Source organism: Berghia stephanieae, chromosome 5 (assembly GCF_034508935.2).
Source record: "Berghia stephanieae isolate SIO BIC M18660-M18661 chromosome 5, UCSD_Bste_1.3, whole genome shotgun sequence".
NCBI lineage: Eukaryota > Metazoa > Mollusca > Gastropoda > Nudibranchia > Aeolidiidae > Berghia > Berghia stephanieae.
The window spans coordinates 81,502,035-81,526,954 of record NC_088364.1 but is presented as its reverse complement, the minus strand read 5'-3'; the positions used below and the strand labels follow the sequence as shown (position 1 = coordinate 81,526,954).

Genomic DNA, 24,920 nt, shown 5'->3' with positions numbered 1-24,920 from the left:
TTGAATTCATTCATTCTTTATTTAAACTCACCACATGAATCTTCCATTAAGCATACTGTATACTAAGTATACTGTGTGTTTTAACTTACCAAGGATAACATGACATTTAGAGTTGTGGAATGCCATGCCCATTATTCGGCTTATGAAGCTTTTATTTTTATCTAAATCTAAACCAATTGGAACAATAGTTGATTCAGATCCATTATAAATATGACGTGAATCACTGTTTGAAGTGTATCTAGTTTTTTTCAAAATATAAATGTTGTCATTTCAGTCTCGACCACTAGAATTCTTCTATATCTTGTATGAGTTATTATCATGGCAGCATATCCAGATGAGCCAAACAATGATAAAATAATTGGTAATAAACAAAAATGAATATAACAAGCTTCAAAAAGAACAAAATACCAAACACGGAACGTTTCGGGCTCAAAACCCTTCTTCAGCCAACAACAAAAAACAATAAATACATTACTAAATTCCATAAGATATCTCTGTCGTCTATCTGGAATTTAGTCATGTATTTATTGTTTTTTGTTGTTTTTTTGTTGTTGGCTGAAGAAGGGTTTTGAGCCCGAAAAGTTCCATGTTTGGTATTTTGTTCTTTTTTTAAGCTGTTTTATTCATTTTTGTTTAATACTTTTTACAGTCCTAAACTTCTAGCAGCCTAGTATCAATAAAATAATTGGGAAACTTGAGAATGAAAATGAGAAAATTTGTTGACTGTCGTGGTGTGGTCTACGACTGGTTCTCTCTATGGTAAAGAAAAACTGATGATGATCTTACATATGCAAAAAAAAAAAAAAAATGAGTGATCAGAATATAACTGGTAGCCTAGTGGTTTCCTTATACTTTCAGTCCATGCAATCTTTACAGAATAAAGTAAAAAGATGATCAGAAAACGCTTGACAAAATCCCCATTCATCATAAAACTTTGTACCGTCCTCTGTTGATAGGCTGGTATGAATTTTGCTGTAAGTAAAAAAAAAAAAGGGGGGGGGGGGTTAAGAAGAATTGCATCATTGATTGCTTTTGAAAGTCATTGATTGTTTTTCAAAGATATATTGTGTACATATGTTACTGGCATGATGATAATGATGATGATGATATCAATAAAGGCAATATAAGATAACAAATCAAAACATATTTTTAAAGTTTCTGAATGATAGAGTCTGGTGTCTCGGAGTTATAGGGCTATGTAAGTTTTCAGCATTATTATTATTCTTTATGACCAACTTATTGGCCACGAAGATTTCTACATATGTTTTATGAAATGATTAGTTTTACGAGAATTATGGAGAAGATGAAGCTATGTGACAAAAGCAATGCAGCAATGGGATGTATCAGTTTGAAATCATATTTCCTCTTCAATGAGCCAATTTTATATCTGATTCTTGAGCAGGTTTTTGCCTTTATCATATGACACAAGCAGTGCAAAGTTAAGTCATGGAAAAGGCTCTTTACTACTCACATTCTCTCACTGTACTCGGATGTAAAATGAGTACCTGGCCAGTAACAGCATTGCTGAATAAATTGTAATAGTGCCTTACATGCGTTATGTCTTGTCCTATATGATAAAATGTCGGCTATTGACACCTTGTAAAGCACTTTGAGCACATTCAATGGATACAGCGTTATATAAAAGCTCAAGTTTGTAAAACCAAAAGATGAGTAGCCACTCTAATCCATCAAAATATAAGTAATAAATCGCTTTGCATTACAAAGAAGTCAGTGAAAAAAATAAAAATGGTATCATTAAGTGTAAATTCAGCAAGTATACTGATAAGACGCCTGACAACTTTTACCTCGGCAGCAAAATTATGGCAAGTGGTGAGAGGTCTGTATAATTCTTAACTACAAAAATTATCAATAAGCATTAAATATAAATCAGACATAACAATTCTCTTTTTAATTTCCTTTTTAAAAATTATTTGGATTTATACCATGTAATAAAAACAAATTAAAGAAATTAAGGAGACGGCACCAGTATAAGATAAAAATATCTGAACAATGGTGTATGTAAGGTGCCAGACGAAGCAAGAAAGAAAAATAGAAGAAAAAAAAACATCCCCGAGGTCGCCTGATTTTTTGGGATTTTTTTTTTACTTCTATCTTATTTTTACTTGCTTTGTCTGGCACTTTTCATACACACTTTTTCAGATCTTTATAATAAAAACAAAATAATAAACATTACTATGCTTGACACCTACCAGACGTATCAACTCCTCTTTGATGAGTCGAATGATTTCAGCCTTGGCTTTGCTGATGGCCAATTCATTGGTTGCCTCAATGGCCAGATACAATTTACGCTCCCCTTCTTTTGGTTCTTTGCCTTGAGGTACGTAAGAGCCTCGAACTGTCAAACCTGCCTCGGAAAACTCTGAAATTGTCGCTAAGGCCTCCTGAGAGAAATTAAAGAAAGAGAAATTAAATCAATTGTAAATGGCAGACATTTTTTTTTCTTTTCCCAAATTAACAATCACCAATTAAATGCCCTTTTCTCTTTAAAAACAGTTTTCATATCAAAACATAATTTTTTTTTTCTATTGTGGAACAGTCTACCAGAGAAAGTTGTCAGTGCTGATTCACTTAACTCATTCAAGAACAGACTGGATAGCTATTGGAAAAACCAAGAAATCTTCTATGATTACAATTACAAGGCTAGCATCACATTCTGTCTTCACCATAATCTGCACCGGAAGAAACAAAGATGACACCCGAGTCCAGTGAAGAGGATCATTGAGAACCTGTGCTGGAAATCATCTCTAAGTATTAAAGTTCTCTCAGAGTACCTGTTCTTATGAGTTAATTTTGCCTTTTTGCCATCAGTTATAACACTCTCAAAACTTGTCCAAGTTTTGTTAATCACTGACACTGCATGTCTCAGCCAATCAAGTCCCTTATCCCTTATATGTATGAAGGGCCACCGTTAATAAGAGACTTGATCAATAAATTGCCATTTTTTGTGGCAACTTTTGGACCAAAAAATGGCAACAAATGCAAATGTCAGGATACTGCTGTATAACAACAAAAAAATTATTTATTTTAATGGCGATTTGAAGGTTAAACATACAATAAAAAATCAATCGGCTTGTTTCCCTCCATTTTGTCTCGAGGTTCCACCCATTCTTCCTACACATGCCCTGCAGGCATAGATTTTTTCAATGAGAAAAAAAAAAGGGGGGAAAAAATATGACTGACTATCCTTACCCTTGATGTCACCTTCCACCTGGCAGTCTGAGGAAAATCATTAATGTCCAGTTCTTCTTCGTATCGCTTAAATGTTTCCCCAGTATTGTTCTGCTCCATTGTCTGTTCCTCTTCATTTTGAGGTCGATAGCCAAGGCGAGCATTTAATTTTTCAGCAAGCTGTTCTGCTATTGTTCGAGACTGGAACGAGAGTAAAAGTTTTGCATTGAGTGAAAAATATAATAATACAGGCAAATATAGTACAATACTTATTCTTCGTCCTGGCTGGTACAAAAGAAAATTTTGGGTGAGGTGTCCACGACACAACAAATGAATCAATTAAGCTTCTGACCATTGGAATAATTATTTTAATGGGTATTAAAAAAAAGGGTGGGATGGTTGATTTATGACAATGCAGAATATTTCAGATTGGACTTATCTGGCGGAACTGCGGGTCAAAGCTAGTTATGTCTATCAACAACTGGTTAACGGCAAAGAATTGTCATTGATGATAAATGGTTTTTTAAAAAATTTAAACCCCCAAAATAAGGGATTTTCTAAATGAATACACCCCCTTGTTGAACTTGAGCTCTTGTAAATCTCATGAAAGGTATCGTTGGATCTGAGGTCTGCTGTATAACATACTAATACCCCATTCAGAATCTGGGGGTTTTGGGGGATTTTTTCCAGCAAAGGCTTTTGTTGGGTTTTTTAAAATTACATTGAAAAGACTAAAATAGAAAAGGGAAGGAAAAAGAATAATGCTGTTAAATTTATTCATTTTTAAAGCCAGAAGTCAAATTAAAATCAAAACTCAAAGTACTGAACTCTATTGACCTTCCTATGCCACTAGTGTGCTTATGAAATAGTAACAGTCAGACAGCAGCTAGACTAAAACTAGCACAATGCTTACAGCTACTTGAGGTGCCACGACAGATTCTCCCTTCATGATAGCAATGGCTGCCTGCTGGCTTATGTCCTGTGCTTCTGGTACCAGGTTCTTCTGGTAGTTGATGCGTGCAGCCAGCTTACGAGCCAGTTCCAGTTTCTGTACATTTGTGTTGCCACCAGCAGCTCCTAATATTCCAGGAACAAGGCTTGGGTTTGCTTGTACATTTGGTTGCTGTTGATTAACGGCTGGTTTGGCAACGTCTGTTACACGCTTACGGCTGGCAAACATGTCCTCAATCTTTTGGTCAATCTGTTCATGGACAACAAAAGCTTTTATTATTATTATTATTATTATTATTATTATTATTATTATTATTATTATTATTATTATTACTATTATTATTATTATTATTATTATTATTATTATTATTATTATTATTATTACTATTATTATTATTATTATTATTATTATTATTATTATTATTACTATTATTATTATTATTATTATTATTATTATTATTATTATTATATTATTATTATTATTATTACTATTATTATTATTACCACCACCACAACCGATGAGAGAATGTGAGTAAAGAGCCTTTTCCAAGGACTCAAATATGCGCCAAGTGAGGCTCGAACCCAGGACCTTCCGATCCAAAAGCGAGTGTCATACCACTAGACCACATAGCCACACAATTTTCCTACCTTTAATTGCTTGGGTGATTTTAATACATAAAAGTAACAGCCCCCGTTCAATACAAACATGACAAAAAAATTTTGATCAACACACAAGTGAATGTCCAGTATGTTTGAGATTTCAATGTAGGCTTCCCAAGATATTCAGAATTTTCGTGTTGTCAATACTATGAAAACAGGGATTAAAAAAGAAAAATTGATGTGTTCAAGATTTCCATGATTTTGAGATTTGCATTTTCGAGATTTCTATGCTTCACTGTACATGATAAATATATGCATGAAAAAAATGAAAGAAAAAAATTAATGAATGAGAGTTTGATTTATATATGCACATGGCAAAAATAATGAAGACGAGAATATTTTTGATTATTTTAAAAAGAATGTCTATCAGTGATTCAAATTTGTAAAAGATACTTACAGATACACCACTGTCTTCATCATCCGAGTCGTGTAAACCAAGAGCTGCTTTCTGTAGTTTTTTCCTCTCGTCCGCCAGCTGTGCCTCTGTTTCATCAAATTTGAAACCTTTCCCACTAAACCCACTTGACCTTTTAATGACTTTTCCAGCCTTCAAGTAAAAATTTTAAAAAGCATTGACGTTGACACTGATGCACCAATAATCAGGAATCAATTTTCTAAATATTCAGTATTCCAATTTAATATTAGAAAATGGCAAGGCAATTGGTTGAGGGCATACCCTTCACTAAAAATTGATCAACATTTAATCTAAAATATAATACACAGACAACACTATTACATACTTAAATTTAAAAGAACTCCTGTGGTCTTGATTGTTTCTAAGAGCAAATGAGACTTTACGACCACATCATCATCTATTTAAACGTGTACATATGTATCTAAAAAATAATAAATCATAGTCTAAAAATGTTTATAACAAGTATAAAACTGAGACGGATTAATTTAAAAGAACTCCTGTGGTCTTGATTGTTTCTAAGAGCAAATGAGACTTTACGACCACATCATCATCTATTTAAACGTGTACATATGTATCTAAAAAATAATAAATCATAGTCTAAAAATGTTTATAACAAGTATAAAACTGAGACGGATTAATTTAAAAGAACTCCTGTGGTCTTGATTGGTTCTAAGAGCAAATGAGACTTTACGACCACATCACCTATTTATTAAATGTGTACATATGTATCTAAAAAATAATAAATCATAGTCTAAAATGTTTATAACAAGTATAAAACTGAGACGGATTAATTAAAATTTCTTACGGCCTTTGCCTCTTGCTGGAAATCATCCCACAGCTTCTGTATGTCCTCTGGCACAGAGGCACCAGACAACTCCAAGGCATTGATGATATCCCCCGTGTAACGGGCCTGCTCTGGAGTGATGAAAGTGAAGGCAAAGCCTTTGTTGCCTGCTCTTCCAGTTCTCCTAAAAATAGAGATGACATTGAGGTTAATCAAATGTTATGACACGACAATTTCAATCTGACATTCTTTTTTCTTCTACTTCAATTTAAAAAATCAAAATATGAGGCTATGACAAAAGTGGTTTTCAAAAAAAAATTTGGAACAAAGCGAAAATCGACATTATTTAAAGAATTATAAAAATGATTTAGATTCCATGTGTCCTTGATGACAAAAAAATTATGGACAGAAGAAGCATAGCTATTCATCAAATTATTTGGAGCCACTTTCTCAGTTTCTGAACTATTGTTTCATTATGTACCCCAAATAATTTGATAAAAACCCAGACCATTCAACATTTGTCATTATAAATAAGATTGTTTTGTGTCAACACTTAACATCAAAAATGACCTTTTTCATCACAGCCTCATATATACCAGATATGGCTACTAAAAGGCTTTGTGTGAGTGTGTGTAATTGGATGTGTGTGTGTGTGTGTGTAATTGGATGTGTGTGTGTGTGTGTGTGTGTGTGTGTGAGTGTGTGTAATTGGATGCGTGTGAACTTTTGTTCGTATGTCCGAATCTGCAGTATGTAATGTTTTTTACTGATGGTCAGTGTGAAGCGCTTCGAAGCTTCAGCATAAGCGCTATATAAATGTACATTTATTATCATTATTATTATTATCATATGATTTAAAATTTTTATCAATTGACATATTCAAGCATAATTTTGTTAAATAACTAAATTCATTCGTCCTCTACCTACCCACATCTATGTACATAGTCTTCATAATGATTTGGACAGTCGTAATTGACGACTAAAATCAGCTGTTTCACATCCAATCCTCTGGCTGCCACAGAAGTCGCAATCTACAAAATATAAGAAGATAAAAATAATGTGTTTAAGAGGTTTTTTTTTTTTAATATATAAAAAATTTAGCTTTATACAGCGCAATATCCTCTAAATGTGCACAAAGCGCTTTACAAGGGGTCCCTGGTCAACAGCAACATTTAACATGTAGGACAGGACATGACGCCTGTTAGGCGATATTACAATTTTTCGGACAAAGACAACGCTGTTAACGGCCAGGTACTCATTTTACACCAGAGTACGGTGAGAGAATGTGAGTAAATAGCCTTTTCCAAGGACTAAACTATGCGCCGAGCACGAGGCTTGGACCCAGGACCTTCCGATCCGAAAGCGAGTGTCATACCAGTAGACCACATAGCCACACATTTTAGAACATAATTTTTTTTTTTTTTAAACCCTTGGTAAGAACAAAACACTCTTCAATGAGGTTTTAAAATATACTCACTCTACAACAAAAACCATCCTGACATGTGTTGATTATGTTTTGCAAGTAATCCAAATTTCTTAAGAAAAAAAAATCTGAATAAACCGAACTGAGACGCAACTGTTTCAGTTTTTTGGGGTTTTTTGGGGGTTTTTTTGTGGGGTGGGGTGGGGGGGGGGGATGTTTGTTTTTTTCATCAAACACCTCTTAATGCTTTAGAATAACAAGCAGTCACTGAAATTAGAAACATGTCCATTGGTGGGTAGCAGTAGAAAGCGCAATTTAAATAAAATTACCTCTATAATTTTTATTTTAAAAATCAAAATCTGGAGGAATATAATTCAAATTTTGCCATTTTGTCTAAAAATCTAATTAAAATCTATACCAATTTGTGGTCCATCGTCTTGATCAGATATATGTTAATTGAAGCACAAGCCAAAAACTACATTTTGAATTGTAATGATCAAAAACAAATTTTTGCTGGAATGTTATTACATTCATTTTACTCAGAAAAACATAAAAATTTGACCTGATTCAGATATCAATACAGATTCTCATTTTTAGCATCAAGGTCACACCTTTTGTTTGAGGTTATCTGACAAATATCTTTTAGGTATGAATAACACGTCTGCACAAATTCGATGAGTTGATGGACTTAATTATTCTTTTGTTAATCTGTGTCAAAGTAATAAACATTATTTTTCACTTAAAAAGCCTCGCTAAGTAAGAAAATCATTAAAATGCATGATCCATTCATTGCAATATTCTTTTTAAAAACAAATGAATAAGTAAAATTTTATCCGTATTAAAATACCTTCATCTAATGATCCACTTTACAAAAAAAAAATTTTAATTTTTTAAAAAGAAGAGAGAAAAAAAAAAAAAAAAATATATATATATATATATATATATATATATATATATATATATATATATATATATATATATATATATATATATATATATATATATATATATATGTTACAGTGAATGACATAATCAGTCGGATGGTGAAAAAGTTTGAACTGAGATATTGCCAAGTTTATTTAGAAGGTCATTTTTTAAATCAAAAATGAGTTCTTGTCATACATGATTAAATCAACCCTTTTTGTACATCTTGGGGAAATATCAAAGCTTAATATTTCACATCTAAATATTTTTACAGCTAGTCAAGTTGAAAAAGTATGACATATGAGAAAAGTTGCTGGATACCTTTCCCATTCATTTGACCATAGCTTCGTGAAAAATCACCCGATTTACTTCAAATAAATATTAAAATGCTCTAGTGAGCATATTCTTTCAGAAAATGCAGGGGAAAAAATGCAAATCCAAAATTTTCACCTTCCGACTGATTATGTCATTCACTGACACATATACATATAAAGAATACCATTAGTGAGATATTCCCGGATTTAAAATCGTGAATGATGCTATCCCTGTCATACTGGTCAATGCCACCATGAAGAGACAAGCATGTGTAAGAGTGTTTCATCAGATCCTTCATCAGATCATCAGCATGTTCTTGTTTGTCCACAAAAACTAGGACACTCCCCTTCTCTGAGTAGAGACCAAGTAATTCCAAAAGTTTGAAGAATTTCTTTTCCTCTTCTATTAATATCTGGAGTAGAAATTAAAAAAAGAGAAAACAAAAATGAATGATCAAATAAAACTCTTGTGATAGGAAATTTCCAATGTGAAGCATAAAACTGATTGAAAGAAAAAATGAAACAAATAAAAGAATTTTAATTCATTACACTTCGCATTTTGTTCATAATTTACTGCTTTAGAAGAAGTTCAATGTTTTTGTTTGTTTTTAAGGGTTTTGCAGCACTTGCAACACATTAAGGTTATATCAGCGCCAGTAAAAAGGAAGGTAATGGGATAATAAAAAGTTATAGAATTACAATTAAAGCAGACAAGAAATAGTAAGACAAAGGGGAAATGGTTCTAATATGGAACAGATGTAAATTCCAAAAGCACACTATCAAAGTACTAAGTTTGAGATCACCTAAAAGTTTCACCCAGACACCAGCACAAGATCTCACTAAGAGGAATACACTCAAATGGTTACAAATAATATGTTTAAAAAAAATGACAATATATAACAGAGAGATGACTTACAAGGGAAAAAAATGTCATCTCCCAAAACTATAACTATACATTCGACTGTTTCCCTCCCAGCCAAGAACTCTGGCCAGGGTCAAGACAAAACCAAGTAATCTCATTCCAAGACAAAGACAGAAAGCTAGTTGGAAAACAGATATAAGGGGATAGATGACACTGTATGTACCTCCCTGCCCACTTTGGGAGGTCAGGAACTCCACCCAGTAGTAGAAGTTCTAAGCTGCCCAACAAAAATTTACCTGACACAGTTCTATAAAGGAGGTGACCCGTTTCTTAAGAAAAGATAAGACTAACTGAAAATTCAGTACTATATTTCAAAACCAAGGTGATCTATTTAAAAAATCCCACGACTCAACACTAAATCAACAAAACTTAGAAGTAAACTTTTAAAAATTTCTTACCACATTTTGAGTGACATCTCTGCAAACAACACTACGGCCACCGACTTGAACCTCTATAGGTTTTGTAAGAATACGTCGGGCTAGGGCCTCCATTTGACGGGGAAATGTGGCAGAAAACATGACAGTCTGTCTGTCCGGTCTCACATTGTCAATGATTTTCATAACCTGGAAAAAAAATGTAAAAATTGGCAACATTTTTAGGAAGAAAAAACAAAAACAAAAAAACTTGCAATGCTAAGACGTAATTCAAACTGTGTGATATAATTTCCTCTGAAGTGTCTGACAATTTTCAATTATCTTAATTTGATTGGGTTTAATTGGTTCCATCCAATTTTTTTTTAAATGTATATTTGAATGAGTTCCATAAAAAAGAATAACTTTGGATCATTAAATCGTTTTTTAAAAATTATACATAACTTCCGAAACTCAAAACCCTTACAACGATTGATCATATTTATTTCATATACTAATTTAAGTAATATATGTATATATTTAAGGTGCCAGAAGAACATCCTACAAGAAAAATACAAAAAAGTCTTACCTGGGGTTCAAATCCCATATCAAACATTCTATCTGCTTCATCCAAGACAATGTACGTCACTCTCCTCAGGTTGGTCACACGACCTGGTGGGTCAAAGTAAAAGAAGCAATCAATGTAGTTATCTAGTACTCAAAAAGACGATTAAAAACAATAGGCAAAAATAACTAAATTATTAAGTATTGGTAATTGATAATCCTCATATCTTTAACTCACTCAACCCTAACACCAACTATATCCGTAGTTTACCCAAGTTACTTTTACCCCATGCCCATCTATTACATTTTTATGAGACAAATTATAGATGTAGTATCAAAGCTAATTTTTTTAGTTTTTACATGTTAATGGTAGTTGAATAGAATTATATATATGCACATGCTCATTTTTAATTCATTTTTTCCAATTTTGAAAAGTAGCAAAAATCTCTAGGATTGAGTGAGTTAACACTTCTCTTTTTAACCCTTTTTTTGGTTGCAAATTTAATCAAACTTGTATGATAAATTATTTGACTTGACAGATAAAACATGTTTTCATCTAAACATAAAAGAGCTATTTAAAAATTTAAAATATATAACACGCAACCTAAATCTATAACCTATTCATTAAGCTCTGTTTACATACCATTATTTGCAGTTAGCATATCTATCATTCGTCCAGGTGTACAAACAATTATCTCACATCCTCGTTTTAATTCTGCAATTTGTTCTGATATGCCAGTTCCCCCATAGACACATACAGCAGTTAAACCATGAGCTTTGGTAAATTTTTTACACTCAGCAGCTATCTGAAGTGCCAGCTCTCGGGTAGGAATCATCAAAATGGCTGAAAGTTGAAAAAGAGAAAGAATTTGTAGCAAAATAATGAAATCACCACAAACAATATGACATCTGTGTACCACAACCTCTTTGATGTGACTTTGTTGTTGTTTGTTTGTTTTTAAGTGTTTTACGACGCTTGCAACACATTACGGTCATATCAGCGCCAGTAAAAAGGAAGAAAATGAGATAGTATAAAGTTCTAGAATTACAATTAAAGCACCCAAGAAAAGGTAAGACAAAGGGGAAGTTGTTCAAATAGGTAACAGATGTAGATTCCAAGAGCACACTATCAAAGTATTTAGTTTGAGATCACCTAAAAGTCTCATCCAGACACAAGCACTGGTCCCAACTAAGAGAGATGCACTCAAATGTTTACAAATCATATATAATATGTAAACAAAACAATACAGTGCATGACAGAGAGAGATGATGATGATGATGATGATGATGATGATGATGATGATGATGATGATGATGATGATGATGATGATGATGATGATGATGATGATGATAATAATAATAATAATAATAATAATAATAATAATAATATAATGATTCCTCTTTGCACAGATAAATATGAGACAAGATTTATGTACTTTTTAAAAAAACCACACAAGTCGTTTGTAAAAGGTTCAACTACCTATAGGTCCATCCCCTTCTTCTAAAGGAGGCTGATCAAGAATGTGTCGTATCATGGGTAAAACAAAGGCCAGAGTTTTTCCACTCCCAGTCTTAGCAATTCCAATAATGTCACGACCCGACATCACTGCTGGAATTGCTTGGGCTTGAATTGGAGTAGGCTTTTCATACTTATTCCTGTAATTTAAAAAATATATATTTATACATAAATATATAATCTGGTTACAGAGAATAGCATAATTGATAAATTTTTAAAATTATATAAAATATCCCTGAAAATCTTTTTCTTATGAATCAACTACCTCGCGGAATCAGGGAAATACTGAGGTCTTTAACCCTCTCCTTACCAACTATAGGAAAATCGTCTCATATGTTACGGTACAACCAACATTTTTCTTATTCAAATTTAAGGAAAATGAACAGTGTGTTGTAGAGCATGTTTTGCTAAAGAAATTATTTATCGCAAGAACTTAACTGCTATTGTGTTTGAGTGATAAAAAATATATTTTTGTGTTAGTTGGGTGTGAAGTTTTGGGGGAAAATGCTGAAAATGGCTGGTAAGGAGAGAGTTAAAAATGCAAAACAGGCTATCATAAAAGTAACACAATTTATCTTTTTTCTTTTGGATGTGCACAACAACAGTAGTGTTCAGTCTAAATTGAATTAGTCACTTTATTTGATGATAATGAAGCGCTATTTTTTTTCCTTATAATTATATTCAAAACTGATTCTTTTCAACCAAAACAAACTGAACAGGTTTTTGTAATCAATTCATAATTGGTTGTCAAAAGGCTAAAAGTCCAGACTACCATGCTCTTTAATTCATCTCCAATTTTCCAGATGGATATAAACAAAACTAACTAAGTCCCATAACTGAAACAAAAATATTGGGGTTGTCAGTGGGACAGTGTCGTAACTGACTTTGTCTTTATTTTTTGCATATCTAAAGAGTCCTAGTCACAAACTCAGTGCTGGATGATTGGATTAGTAGCGTGGGGAAAAAAAAACAAACAAAAAAATCTAAAAGCTAAAAACAACAACAACAAAAGAAAAACAAACCAAAAAAATTAACAAATATTCAAAACAAAAGTTAACAACAGCAACAAAAGAAAAACAAACCAAAAAAATTAACAAATATTCAAAACAAAAGTTAACAACAGCAACAAAAGAAAAACAAACCAAAAAAATTAACAAATATTCAAAACAAAAGTTAACAACAGCAACAAAAGAAAAACAAACCAAAAAAAATTAACAAATATTCAAAACAAAAGTTAAGAACATTTTTTTTTTTTAAAGTAATAGTAATAACAATTAAAAAGAAAAAAAAAGAAAAAGAAATATCTGGGCCAAACAGGCAATCCAGCTTAGTGCAGGTTGATGAGCACGCTTGTTTAGTAATGAACTGAATCTTTAAAAAATAAAATACAAAATGAGTGGACTGGATTATTTATTTATCAATCATTCAACATCAACTGAATCCAGAAGACTAAAAAAAAAAATTGAGCTTTATATAGAGAAATATCCACTAAATGTGCTCAAAGCCCTTTACAAAGGGTCCTGGCCAACAGCAACATTTAACATGTAGGACGGGAAATGATGCCTGTTAGGCAATATTACAATTTTTCGGACAAAGACAACCCAGTTAACGGCTAGGTACTCATTTTACACCTGAGTACGGTGAGAGAATGTGAGTAAAGAGCCTTTTCCAAGGACTCAACTCAAGCGAGGCTCAAACCCAGGACCTTCCGATCTGAAAGCGAGTGTCATACCACTAGACCACATAGCCGCACTAAGGAATGAGAAAAGGATGACTTACTTTCTCAAGGCCTCCATGACTTTCCGACTAACTCCACACTGGGCCCACGTTCTGATGGGCTTAGGACAACCCTTGCCCTTCACACTGATTCCTTCCAGTTGACCACGAAGTTCCTCCGCCTCTAAAATATAGAATATTCTTATTCTTTTAACACTGATACAAGTGTAAGCATTGTTTTTTGGGGGGATTTTTTTTTCGTATTTCTTATATTTTACATTATAAAATAATATGCAAGAATTATCAGAAAATAGCTTTATTTTATGAAGTTTATAACATGTGCACGGTATTTACACATTTATTTGTATATTTAGGAGAGAACTAAATCACCATCAATAACAGGAGTGAGAATAGGATCAGGGATATCGTTTTGTGATTCCTCATTGCCATTGATTAAAATCAAATGTGTTCAATATACCAAAAGTCTCCACAAAAAAAGGAATAAATGATGAAAAGTTTGGGGGGCTTTTTCTACAAGACCTAGTTTCTAGCATGGCCATCTGGAGACATTGTTTTATATAAATCAATTAAATTATATTACATATAAACCATGCAACATATGTCTAAAAAATGTTAAAAACATGGATATATTAATTCTGGTAAAGTTTTGGAAATTGGTTGTAAAAAAAAAAAAAAAAAAAAAAAGAGAAAAAAAATATCAAATACAACTTTTAATATATATTTGCATGAAAACATAATTATCTTTATCATTTTGCAAATCTAACTTACCTTCATTTGACATTCTGGCAATTTCAGGAACTTCCACGTAAAATGATTTCCTAAATGGAGCATAGTAAATCTTTTCATGATCTACTGATCCCAAATCCTTGAGAAAAAAAAAAAAAAAAGAAGAAAAAAAGAAGGTGTTTATCTAAATTCTTGAAAATCAAAACTATCGATACACGAAATAAACAAGGAGTTACAAATTATCAGTGAAATGACAAATATTATAATCTTATTATAATTAATAAATAATAACGTGAAGTTGAATGTAAGCTTCAATTTAATTACAACAAAAACAGATCTGTGTTTGTAATTAAATTGAAGCTTACATTCAACTTCACGTTATTATTTATTTCATCGAGCTTCGAGCAGCAACATTTACACTACCTAATTATAATTAAGGAATTTTAAATGACAATTTGTGTGAATGATCAAAATTCAAAGAAGAATATTCCCATAATTTCTTGTGATTTTTTTAAAAAATCAATAGTAAAGCCATACCAAGGAAAAGAAAAAGAAAAGACCTATATATTCACCTTTTTCCGTTTGGAGTAGTGAGACAGTGTTGAATCCAAATCTTCCTCTTCTTCCTCTGACGAATACTAATAAAGGAAATAGAAACAAAATATTTAGATTATGTAACTGTTCATTCAATTATGATTTCTATTTCTAGAATTATATCTTTATTTTTTTAAATTATTTTAAAAAGACATTAACCAGAGTAATAGATAATTTCCCCTGACAGCTGTGGTGGGACCAATTTTGATCCATTCATTATCCAAAAATATATGTATGTATGTATATATATATATATATATATATATATATATATATATATATATATATATATATATATATATATATATATATTCACCTCAAATAACTTTGTAAATTAAAAGGAAGGGGGGTGACTGTAGGATAGTTATTGTGACTTATCAAACCTGTCATAGACCATACAAACTATAAAATAAAAATTTAAAAAAAAAAAACAATTCCCTTTATTCATCGCCAAGGGGAAATTTGTCTTTAGGGTCTATTCCCAGGGAAGACTGGAATAGCCCAGGTGTCAGCCGCAGTGCAGCGCCGCAAAGTGAGCTAGGGCTGGGTGACTTGCTCAAGGCCACACAACGCAGCGGCGGGTGATCAAACTCGTTACCTTTTGGGTACAAAGCAAAGACCGTACCGCTGAGCCATGCTGCCCCTATATTCTCATCAAAAAAATTGAAGGGAAATCTCACTCTTTGATCAACTCCTCTAATCCAACAAGAATAAATGTAGTCACTTTTTCTTTTAAAATTATATAATTTCTAATGGACTTCTAATGCACTATAGATAGTGTGCGCTTGGCTAAGAAGCTCAAAACATTGCCATCCGGAAGTATAACGGACCAACACACAAAACTACGTGTAACCTTGCACTTTTATAGCCTGGTCAATACAGTTAAGTGAGAATTACTCATAAACGTGGATGGCAAAAAAACAATAACAAAGACCTGAGTGACGTCATCATCGTTCTATCAATAAGGTTTCACATATACTCCAGAGACTTTAGAACTTTTATAAACTTTTAATGAGTATCTCTCATTTGTCATCACCTTGATGTCATTACTTTCAGTCTCTCCGTGTACTTCCTAAATTAAAATGTCTCACCTCCATGGCATCCATATTATTCAGCATCAACTCTCCTTTATCCTTTGATGGGTCTTCCTGCTTTTTTACAACACTCACGATTCTGGTAACTACCTTTTTCTGAAAAATTAGCATAGCAAAAAAAAACAAAAAAACACACGTATTTCAGTATTTTTTACATTTTTTTTTTTGCAATGTTCCAATAATGACAACCACAAAATAATAAACAATAATAGTATTAATAATATCAATAATAGTAATAATAATGATGATGATGATGATGATGATGATGATGATGATGATGATGATGATGATGATGATGATGATGATGATGATGATGATGATGGTGATGATGATAATAATAATAATAATAATAATAATAATAATAATAATAATAATAATAATAATAATAATAATAATAATAATAATAATAATAATAATAATAATATAAAAAAATAGTCATCATCATTATCATCATTATCAATTACACTTATATTCCTATTCACACAGAAACCTCAAAGCACTTTACAAACACAGAGGGCCTTACAAATAGAATTACGCTCAAGACCTCAAACAAATTCCATAACAAACAAAAGCCATCCAAGCCAACACTACAGACATGAGACCATCAGTATTAGGAACATAATATTTATATATTTGCACTTCAAAACAGTTTTAGAATGAAATTTTTCCAAAAAGTGTGTTTTAAGTATTTAAGCCTTTCCTTAAAAGCCTTGAAGCCGCTTGGAACCTAACTGACTGAGGAAGAGATTTCTTTACCCATGGTTCAACTTTATATTTTTTAAAAGAAAACGATTGCCAACATGTTTTAAGTTTTGCAAAGTGGCCGAGTGGTTAAGGCATTGCACTGTGACCCGGAAGGACCCGGGTTCGAGCCCTGCTTCAGGTACTTTGTTTTTTTTTTCCTAGAACAAGATTATTAACCCTCAATTTGCTCACTTGGATAACATGGGTGATTCCTGTTGACATCAGACATCTTGTTTGATGAGTTATTTACATTCCTTCGTGGAATGCCTAGGCGACGATGTCTTATGATGTTGTGGCGGAAAAGGCATAATAATATATAAGTAATTGTTGGCTAATAAAAAAACCTTGACAGCAAAATTAATAAAAAACTTTTAATCTGTTTTTATTTTTTTGCCTTATTTCAACATATAAACTTTGACTTAAACTAGCGTATTGAGGAGAGATTACAAGCATATTTGATGAAAAGTTGGAGATAAGCATGGATTTAAGTACAGTCCACTCAGGATAATCGCAACTTTATTAATCGCAACTTTCGGTTAGTCGCAACATTTCACAAGAAACAGAATTAATTCTATATAAAAGTCACTTGTTAATTGCAACAAACTTCGGTTAATCGCAACAAATTTTCGCCCTCATAAAGTTGTTAATTCAAGAAATCGTGAGAAGTTGAAAATTTGAGAGTGAGCAGGATTTAATGTAACAGTAATGTGTCACCACTTTATTAGAGACAAAAGAGGGTAGGCTTTGCAGTATGGGATTGTGCTGTCATAAGTGGCCATGAAATAAGAGGCGAAGGGGGTGGGTATAGTCTTTACAAAAGATAGACAATGTTAGTTGTAAAGAGAGACCGAGCGATATCCTTTGTTTTGGGATTGATAACTGTACATTGTGACCAACGAGTTTGGTGAGAGCTCATTGTCTCTCATCACAGTTAATCTCTTTGACTCTTACAAAGGTTGAAAACAAATGAGTGAAAGTGAATCCAATCTGAATAAGATTCGACAAGCATCACAGCTGCTTTTGCTTGACAATATCAAAACAGGGCTGCCAAATGCTTTTTATTTCAATCATATTGCTCAGGCTGTGGTGGACTAAGAACAATGTTTACCACAACTGGTTTGAGTTTACAATATATGTGTAAACTGTTGCAATAGTGGACTGGAAACTCAACTTCGGTTAATTGCAACATTTTTGCTGATCCCAAGGTGTTGCGATTATCCGGAGTGGACTGTATTACCATCTGCTTTTAAGATCTAATCATTTCAACATCAATCACACCTACATTTATACTTACATCATCAGATTCTCCAATACTTTTTTTATCTTTCTCTTTTAACGTCTTCACTTCATCATTGACAGACTAAAAAAATAAGATATGGAGGTTAAAATTGGGGGGGGGGGGGGGGGGGGAGGGGAGGAGAAAGGAATATCAAAGTCTAATCAATTATAAAACATAAAATTATCACAAAATTTAATAAGCTATGTGGGGAATATATAAAATTGAAGTGATTCTTTCTCTTCTATTATTAAACCTGTTAGGCTTCCTCTTGGTAGTCAACATGAAACCTGCTACTTCGCACAAACACAAAAAATAAATAGAAAAAAATCTTTAAAAATCGGAAGTATATCAAATATTTGATACTTTTGTTTTATTCTTTTTTTAAGTGTAATAAAATTTTGAAAAGATACATCTAAACACTTTGACACTGTTATTTCATCTGACAGTGTCTTCCTTTGTAGTTATCGGGGGAAAATATCATTTGCCCACCTGCAGTGTGAGATTCAGTACAGAATCTTGATATGGATCTTCACACTGAAAACTGTTAGAGGGTAATGGAGCATGAGAAGAAAAAACAAAAAAACACAACTTTTCCCCTTTCTTTATGATTTAAACAATGTCTTGTATTTGAACAAAATTAGCATTACACTATGATTTACTATATCAAATTCTAAATTCAATACAGTATGTTTTTGTTTTTAAGAGTTATACGGCGCTTGCAACACATATAGGTTATATCAGTAAAAAGGAAGAAAATGGGATGGTAAAAAGTTCTAGAATTACAATTAAAACACCCAAGAAAAAGTAAGACATAGGGGAACTGGGAACAAATAGGGATCAGATGTAGATTCCAAGAGCATACCACCAATGTACTTAGTTTGAGATCACCTATAAGTCTCATCCGGACACAAGCACAAAATCCAACAAAGAGGAATACACTCAAATGCTTACATTATACATTGAAAATAACAATATAATAATACATAACAGAGAGATGATTTACAAGGAAAAAAATATCATCTCCCAAAACAATAACTATGCATTTGACTGTTTCCCTCCCAGCTAGGACTCCGGCCAGGGCCAGGAGAAAACCAAGTAATCTCATTCCAAGACAAAGACAGAAAGCATGTTGGAAAACAGTTATAAGGGGATAGAAGACACAGTATATACCCCCTTGCCCACTATGGGAGGCCAGGAACCCCACCCAGTCAATACGATAGAGATTCTTACCTGCATGTAAGCATCAAGAGGATCCAGTTCATCATCTTCCTGCTTCTTGTCCCCTGTGCCATCGTCTTCTTCATCGTCGTCATCCTCTAGTGTCCACTTCTTTTGAGTAACTGGGGCAACATTGATGGGAGTAAGTTCTTTTGTTTTATTCCGTTCTGCCCTCCACTGTTCAATACGCTCTCTTCGTTTCTGCATTTCAGCTTCTAAACGCTTTTGCTCTTCTTCCTACAAAAGGACCCAGAAAAATAAAATATGAGGTTTGCACCCAACTCACAAACTTTTCACTTGCTCTTACATTACTTGGTGTGCTAAACAAGAATAAGACCAATTGTTGTCTGGACTGTCATTTTTGACAGTCCAACTCCTGTTGATCTGTAAATTTTAAACATTATACACATTTAAGGGATGAAGTGTGTGAATAAGGGGTTTAAGAAACCCCCCCCCCCCCCCCTTGAAAATACCAAAAAAAGAACAAAAATTAAAATGGTGGTTCGTAGGAAATCTATTCACCAAAAATTGAAAAGAAGTTCCTCCATCCAAATCAAAATAGCAAATTTCGAATTTAAAAAAAGGGATGAAAATGACCTTAACAAAATGGTTATAAACAAGGGAGGAGATGAAGCTTCCTCCTATCGATTGAGTTTGTAAGTTATTTGCAACAGTTTTAAGCAATATTTCTAAACTAAAAATGAATGTATAAGAAAAACTGTTTTAGCGAAAATATTTCTTTCTTTCTTTTCTTAATTTGCAAACCACCCACCTATGGTGTTGGGTGTGATAGTAAAAATTTACCAAATATGATAGTAATGATAAGTGATTAATTACATTGAAATTTTAAATTAGTCTTCTAAGTCAATATGAAGTCAATTCCACATTCTTTTTGTAACTGCATATTTATGTATTTATGAGAGAGTGAATTAAGTCAAATGTGAGTTTGGTGTGTGTGTGTGTATATATGTATGTGTGTGAATAAATGCATGTCATGTGTGTCTCAAAGTGATTGTGAAAGAGATGTAGAGGAGAGAGAGAGAGAGAGAGAGAGAGAGAGAGAGAGAGAGAGAGAGAGAGAGAGACAGAGAGACACCCAAATTGGGATAGAGTGCAGGTGTCTGTTGTGTTTCAATATTGCTTGTTTGTAATAGAGATGTTGATATCGTTTTTGGAAAACAGTTTTAATACAAGCATTTGTATCCCATGTTCAACAATCAAGAACAGATTCAATTAGAATTGCGTTGTTTTTATTTTGTTTTTGTTACTGAGGCAAAAGAGTTGTTTTTAAAAAATAGCAAATGGATATTTGTCCATTTATATGGACAATTAAAACAAAATGCCATGAGGTCATTGACACAATGTTGATGAAATTATGTTTTATCATAACACCACGAACGGAGGAAGTGGGGTTTACTAAAGATGGCCGTATGAAAAACTTTTGCATGCAAATTCTAATCTTTAAAAGACAAAAATAGCTACAAATTTATTAAAATGGAAATGAATGGAATAAGGTGTTCAAGATCTTATATATATTGTACCAAGAGAAAAAGATGTCAAATACGCTTCAACAGTCGTAACGTCGCTTCCTTCGTAATGACGCATGGTAACCTAGTAACTGGCTCTAAACTATCAGAACAATGACAGAACCCTTATGAAATATTTCTCTGACGAGCATAAAAGCATATCCAGAGGAAAAAAAAACATTAAAAAGCTGATCATGTTTTGACTTTTACACATTCTGATCACAAGACATATGAAAAGTTCTAGCCAGCATGAAGAATAAAAAGTACTGATTTTCTTTGTTTAGAACCATGATGGCCGCCGTTGCTGGACAATGTGACATCAGACTATTTAATCCAATACAGACAAATATGAATTACAAAACTTACGAATTGCAGATTTCAATTATCTGAAAAACTCGTTTTGATGCTAAAACTATGGATATCAATTAAATGCCATGACATTTGACGAAACAAATTATATTATTTTATCAAGTCACCATAACTCATAACACACACACACACACACACACACACACACACACACACACACACACACAAAATACCAACCTTGTCTATTGGATCATCTTTCACTTTGATTTCAACCTCTGGCACAGGTTGCTTTTTGATTATTATTTCCGGAGATGGAGATTTTGATTTGATTTTAATGACTGGCTTGACAGGGGACGGAGATTTAGACAAAGATCTCGACCTGGACTTGCGCCTGTTTCATAATCATCAGACAAAAAAATAAGTAAAAGTTAACATGCTTGTAGTGTTTCAAGACAACTTTCTACCAATGGAATTCAACCAATGGAGAGGAGAATTGATTGCACACAGCATATAATTTGCTTTCCTTTAATAATAATAATAATAATAATATTAATAATAATAATAATAATAATAATAATAATAATAATAATAATAATAATAATAATAATAATAATAATAATAATAATAGTAATAATAATAATAATAATAATAATAATAATAATAATAATAATAATAATAATAATAATAATAATAATAATAATAATAATAATAATAATAATGATAATAATAATACATTCAAGTCTCTATAATCTGAAACTCTATAATCTGCACGTCTCCATTATCAGGACAGGTCATCTGGAGACAGATTTTTTCTTCTTCAATTGTATCCCATAATTTGGAAATTATTTTGGGAACTAGCCATTACAATATACAGGATTTATGACTCTATAATCCGAACTACTCACTGACTGACACTGTCTGCCGCCTACTCTAGTTCAATACAGTCGACAAATGATTGAAGTATATTCAGATTAAAAACTTTGGTCACATCAAGGTAAGGTAGGCAACTTATTTGTCTATCCATTGGCCGATAGCCCCGCCTCCTCAATCAACGTGGCAATACAGTGTGTGTGTGCATCAATCAACAGATGTCAATCATGTGTGACTGGTTAAAATATTTTCACACATCTTATTGATGGTTTTTACTTATCAAAGATAATTTATGATCATAACTTCCTATTTAGCAATGAAAATATGATTAAAAATCTGACACCATTATCTAACAGCTAAAACACAAATACCTTCTCTCAGGTGAGCGCTTCTTCTTGTCCTTCTTGCTCCTCTCTCTTGAACGGCTCCTCTTTCTTTCTCTTGAGCGAGATCTGTGTGAGCGATCTCTTTCCTTAGATCTTGATCTTCGTGACCTGCTACGGCTTCTTTTTTTTCTATCTCTCTCCCTTGAAGATGACCTTCTACGATATGACCTGAGGATTGTATTTAAATTAAGTCAAAATATGACATAAGACATACTGATGATTTTTCCAGGGACCTGACCGTAAACTTTTGTCAGAGCAAAAAGTCTAACAGGACAAAATCAGCTGAAAATTTCAGAGAAAATCCCAAAATCCTTTGGGGTTTTTTTTCGGCAACTTTTTGATTTATCGCCCATTTTCTTGATTTTTATATCATTGTTTACATCTCACTGAGACGAGATCAGTGATATACTTTGTTTCAAATGTAACTAGATTATAATTTGGCATTTTTACCTATGTTGGCTTTGTTTTTTTAAAGGTTTATTAGAACACAAAAGCAACAGTAACAGTTGCTAGTATCAGTAACCTAAATATTTAATTTAATATAGGTGGATAATATCGTTGCTAGGCGGGGACCGATTCTTTTCGACACCGCCCACTTTTCTTTGGCGGCCCTCGCCCCGGCAACAGCCTTTTCTCTATCTCTCGATCTTACTTCTCTACACTACACAGACTACATTACAGTTCACCACACTACTAACTACTACTAGGCAGTTTAGTGAGCAGCAGCAGTGGCAGTCAAATCGTGACCCAACTCGCCCATAGGAAAGTTGTGACTAGAAATTGCCGGTCGCGTTTTGGGGGTTCAATTAAAGGTGCATAACTTTGTTATAAAAAGGAATATCGCAGATATTTTGGTATCATTATTTTCATATTTCAATTTCTTTTTAAATGGTGCCAATTAAAGAAAAATCCATTAAAAATTCTAGAAGTTATATGAAGTTAAAACTTGGCAATTTTCAAATGCATTTATTTTTTTATTTACAGCGTGTGTGTTTAAAATAAAAACGCTTGTTTTTAGAATAACATCTAAACTTTATTCATGCCAAATTTCAGGGCTCTATATCTATGTGCAGACACTTTTTAAGTCTGCGCCAAAATGCCATGTTTACATTATCTTCTCATTATGGCTGCCCGACGGTATTGATATTTATATCAATATTTTAAATTTAGTCCATAATATTTTCAGTACTATTATTTACTATGTTTTTATTTTGAATATATACTTTCCAACTTTTTTTATGGGCATTTTATAGTTTTTGTTTTAAAAGTTTGTAAAAGTTCAGCAGAATTTTTTAAAGTATTAAAAGCCAGACCTTTCCATCTAATTAAAATAGGGAATCCGTTTCAATGTACCTGAACGTTTTCAATCTACTATTTTATTTATATGCAATTATATTACCAGAGGTAAAAATAAACCCATTATGTCATTACGCAACATGTTTATATCTTTTCATTTAAATACTCTCAACCCCTTTTTTATTCTCTATGTATTAAATCAAAGAGGGTAATTATTTGCAATTGTTTCAGTGAGATATTGGGGATAAATCCAAAAGTGATATAGCAGATTGTGTCTTACGTCTAGCCGAGTTTTTTGATTATGTAACATTTGCATCATATTATGTAATAATGTGTCATTTTGAAATGTTTATCTTCCTCTTTATTAATTTAAATGCATTGTCCTCGATAAGACGAACATTTTGGTATACAATATATAATAAGTACTCCAAATTGACTGTTTTAACCATTTTTTATTAACAGCACGCGATTTCGGTCACAGCTTTCTTTCCAATGGTAATTTTGGGGTAAAAATCGGGAGGCCTTCCGAAAGCTCCTACATCCCAGTATTCTTTGTTTTTTTATATTATAATAATGTTCTTTTTATTTTTTGGTTTCCCCCCTCCCAAACCCCCTACATATAAAAAACAAAGAATACTGGGGATGTAGGAGCTTTCGGAAGGCCTCCCTCTGATGTCAGACTTTGAACTGCCGTAACTACATTTCTAATCAAGATAGAAACAAAATTCAAACTGTTTTGTAATCAGTGTTGCCAGCTCTTTCATATGACACTGGTTTCAAGTGTGTGAGTTACATTTAGAATTTCTGTTAAAATCCCTACTAACTACTAACAGACAACACAACAGTACAGTCAAGGCAACAGACATCATCATCATCAACACGGGGGGGGGGGGGGGGGGAGTAATAAAGTCAAAGCCATCATTAGTGCTAAATCAATAGAATCACCTGCTTTCACGAGGCATTTCCAATTAATATTTTTGTCTTGCGTGCTCTTAATTTTTTTATTGTTTTTGTCACTCAAATTTAACGACGAGAGACGTTCATGGACCGTATGCGAAAGTGAAAGTGAATGCTGCAAACATTCAGACTTTTTTTCACGAAATTTTCTATTTCAAAGAACACATTTACA

At 32.7% G+C, this 24,920-nt stretch overlaps 1 protein-coding gene across 1 annotated transcript; it reads right to left on the bottom strand.

The window, feature by feature from the left end:
- On the bottom strand, positions 1-24,875 carry LOC144973713 (putative ATP-dependent RNA helicase DDX46). Its single transcript, XM_078916534.1, has 21 exons — positions 24,737-24,875; positions 22,481-22,663; positions 21,477-21,630; positions 19,417-19,641; positions 18,202-18,267; positions 16,161-16,259; positions 15,048-15,113; positions 14,518-14,614; positions 13,792-13,912; positions 11,977-12,152; positions 11,140-11,340; positions 10,522-10,604; positions 9,981-10,145; positions 8,846-9,073; positions 6,927-7,030; positions 6,021-6,183; positions 5,198-5,347; positions 4,103-4,390; positions 3,211-3,390; positions 2,211-2,402; positions 1-972 (listed from the first exon to the last, which is right to left on the bottom strand). Exons 1-21 carry the CDS (start codon positions 24,751-24,753, stop codon positions 925-927), a joined length of 3,006 nt encoding a protein of 1,001 aa, XP_078772660.1. The 5' UTR covers positions 24,754-24,875; the 3' UTR covers positions 1-924.
- Between the last annotated feature and the right edge of the window lie 45 nt (positions 24,876-24,920).

What these genes read in the sequence shown, in the direction of transcription:
- LOC144973713 (XM_078916534.1), bottom strand. An exon ending in GAGATGTCACTCAAAATGTG is followed by an intron (nt 9,074 to 9,980) that starts GTAAGAAATTTT and finishes TTTCTACTCCAG; the next exon opens with ATATTAATAGAAGAGGAAAA. An exon ending in CCGGGAATATCTCACTAATG is followed by an intron (nt 7,031 to 8,845) that starts GTATTCTTTATA and finishes TATATTTTGTAG; the next exon opens with ATTGCGACTTCTGTGGCAGC.